The sequence below is a fragment of the Chaetura pelagica genome, unplaced genomic scaffold, assembly GCF_000747805.2.
Source record: "Chaetura pelagica isolate M959 unplaced genomic scaffold, ChaPel_1.0 scaffold2192, whole genome shotgun sequence".
NCBI classification, from domain to species: domain Eukaryota; kingdom Metazoa; phylum Chordata; class Aves; order Apodiformes; family Apodidae; genus Chaetura; species Chaetura pelagica.
In genome coordinates, this window is record NW_009952415.1 from 1 (window position 1) to 2,880 (window position 2,880).

The 2,880-nt window shown below is 63.8% G+C and overlaps 1 protein-coding gene across 1 annotated transcript in view; it reads left to right on the forward strand.

Annotated features, from left to right (window-relative positions):
* Positions 1–4: 4 nt before the first annotated feature.
* The window catches only part of OCLN (occludin), a gene marked incomplete at both ends in the record, with an annotated part of 4,879 nt that continues 2,003 nt past the window's right edge, over positions 5–2,880 (forward strand). Inside the window, 2 exons of the mRNA XM_010008219.1 lie at positions 5–214; positions 1,277–1,435. Of these exons, the coding sequence (XP_010006521.1) occupies positions 5–214; positions 1,277–1,435 (369 nt within the window). The remainder of the gene's footprint in view (positions 215–1,276; positions 1,436–2,880) is intronic.

Genomic DNA, 2,880 nt, shown 5'->3' on the forward strand with positions numbered 1-2,880 from the left:
CCGCTTCTACCTGGTGGTGCTGGTGGCGTGTGCTGTGCTGGCCCTGCTCATGCTCATCGCCTCCATCGTCTACGTCGTGGGCGTCAACCCCCAGGCGCAGATGACTGGCAGCTACTACTACAACCCCATGCTGGCCATGTGCAACCAGATCTACAGCGGCAGCACCTACATCAACCAGTACCTCTACCACTACTGCACCGTGGACCCCCAGGAGGTGAGGGTGCACCCCAGCTCTGGAGACACACACACCCATTCTTTGAGCCAAACTGACCCTGTGAACACTTTGCTCTTCTTGCAATGCGATGCTGAGGGCGGGAGGGGAAGGAACAGCCACCGCATCCTGCCCTTGGGATGAGGCCCCAGTTTTCCCTTCGTTTCGGTGGGATTGGTCAGCATTTCCCAGCTGTGAGGGCAGGGGTTGGATCCGGTGCCGGATCCCAGCCCGGCTCCCGCGGGAGGAGCCGGGAGGAACCGGGGAGTTTCGGGGAGGGGATGAGGTGCCGTCCCGGTACAGCCCCGGTATCTGGTACTTTGTTCTTCCCGGTTGTAAAAGGACCTGAACGAGGCTGGGGCAGGCTGTGGGTGCAGGGTCAGGGTGCCAGCTCTGCCCAAGGACCCACGGTGCTGCCCGGGAGCCCGGCGGGTCAGTGGGGCAGCGAGAACCTTCCAAACAAGGTCGGTCGGTTTCGGTGGGGCCGGCAGGGACCCCGCGCGGCTCACGGGCCGGGACCGGTGCTGCCGGGTCCCATCCCGCCCTGCCGGCCGTGCCACATTCCTGTGCCCGGCGCGGGGGGAGCCCCCGCGCTGCTCATGCTCCCTACCAAGCCCAAGCTCGGTCTCATCCGTCCTCACTCAGCCCCGATTTCCGTGTGGCCACAGGGATCTGGGGCACCGGCGGGGCAGGGGTCTGGCTGCGCAGTCCAGGACCCCCGGGCAGCAGGGGGCTGGGGGTGCTGCAGAGTTGCCTGAGGGTGCCAGCTCCCTGCTTGCACCCCCAGCCTCAAATTTGTCCTGTCCCCTTGGGAAAATACCCCCCCCCCCAAATTGCTTGAGCTGACCCCAAAAGCTCTTGACCCCCTACTGGGCTCCAGCACGGCTGCCTGGGCACAGGGGGCCCTGCCCCATGGCGTGGGCTCCAACATCAGAAGGATTTTGGGATGAGGGGAGCAGTTCCTGCTCAGTCCGGGGAGGTGTGGGGTACCTACACCCTCGGGATGGGGGTGTTTACATCCCTGCAGACCCCCCAGCCTGAGAGCGCCCCCCTCTGCCCATCCAGGCCGTAGCCATCGTCTGTGGGTTCCTCATCGTCCTCCTGCTCTGCCTCATCTGCTTCTTCGCTCACAAGACGCGGAGCAAGATCTGGAAATACGGGAAACACAACATCTACTGGGATAAGGTGCCAGTGGTCCAGGAGGGTCCCAATGTGGAGGAGTGGGTGAGTCCCAGCGTGGTCTGGGGGCTGCTGGGGTGTCCCCAGGGTTGGGGGGGGGGTCTTTCCCCCAAGCATCCTGCTCTGCTTCTCTCTTATCGATGGGGCTGAGCATGGCAGAGGCAGCCCTGGGTCAGGATGAGCTGGGGGGAGCACAGGGGACCCCGGGGCTGCTCCTGGCTCTGGGGCTGTGCCGAACTGGTGCCATGTGCCATTCCCTTTTATGCCAGGAGCCTCTTTCTGCCCAGCCCCTGCCACCCTGGTGCCCAGTCCTGCCATGTTTGCAGCTCGGGGCTGCAGTGATATGAGCCTGGGTGGGAGGCTGTGCCCGGTGCTCGCAGGTCCCTCCCTGTCACCCCCTTTATGTGCCATGTTGGGTTTTTTTCTCCCAGCTGGTCCCATTCCCTGGCACCGCCAGGTTTGGGTGCCAGATGGGGCCAACTGGTCTCAAGCTCCCTGAAAGACAAACAGGGTGGGATCAGATGGGCCGGGTGCCAGGAGCCCAGCAGCACCTGGGCTGGGTCCTGTCCCCTCTGCTCGGGGACACCCGGCCCTGCCCACCCCGGCTGGTTTCGGCCCTGGCAATGATTAACTCAGCTCAGTTGGGCTGTGGCCACCCGGGTGTCCCCGAGGGAGCTGGGAACCAACCAGCACCGTTGGGGCTTTGGGTGAGCCCGTGGGTGGGGGGATGCCCAGGAACCTCCCCACTGCAGCTCAGCCCCCGGGGTGATGCCGGTTCCCTGCTGTGTGCCTTGGCTGTGCCCTGCCCTGTCCCTACACCAATTCCCTGTGCTGGGGTCTCCGTGGGAGCTGGTGCCTGGGGAGGGTGTGGGAAAGTCTGGAGCATCCCATGGGGAAGGAGTGTTGGGAATCCAGCCCTGCCCTGGAGCACAGCTCCTGGGGGGCAGCTGTGGGAGCTGGGGCAGCCATGGACAGTTTTGGGGCAGGGGCTACATCCCTGTCACTGTCCCCATCCCATCCTCATCCCCATCCCATCCTTATCCTCATCCCTATCCCATCCTTGTCCCTGTGAGCCCGGGGCAGCCCAGGGGTGCTCAGGGTCCCCACAGGCCCCTCTCAGTGCCCCCATCCCCACGCCTGCTCCGTGGGAAGGTCCAATATTTATTTTTCATTTTGCAGAAACACCTTTGTTCTAGTTTTATTTATTTTTGTTAAAAGTCCCTCCCTTTGTAAAGCATTTCCTGGCCCTCTGGGGGCTGGGCTGGTGGGTGAGGGGGGGGAGGAGGAGGATGCTGAGCTCACCCTCTCCTGCCCCTTGGGGGGGGTTCCCTGCTCTGCTAGGTGCCACCACCCCAGCTTGGGGTGGGTGACCCACAGGTGTGAGACCCTCCCAGGACACCTCGTTCCCAGTTTATGGTTGGGATTGAGATAAACGAGTGACCTTCGCGCGGGTGTGAGCGCCGAGCGCTGCTGCCTGTGTCCTGGGGACG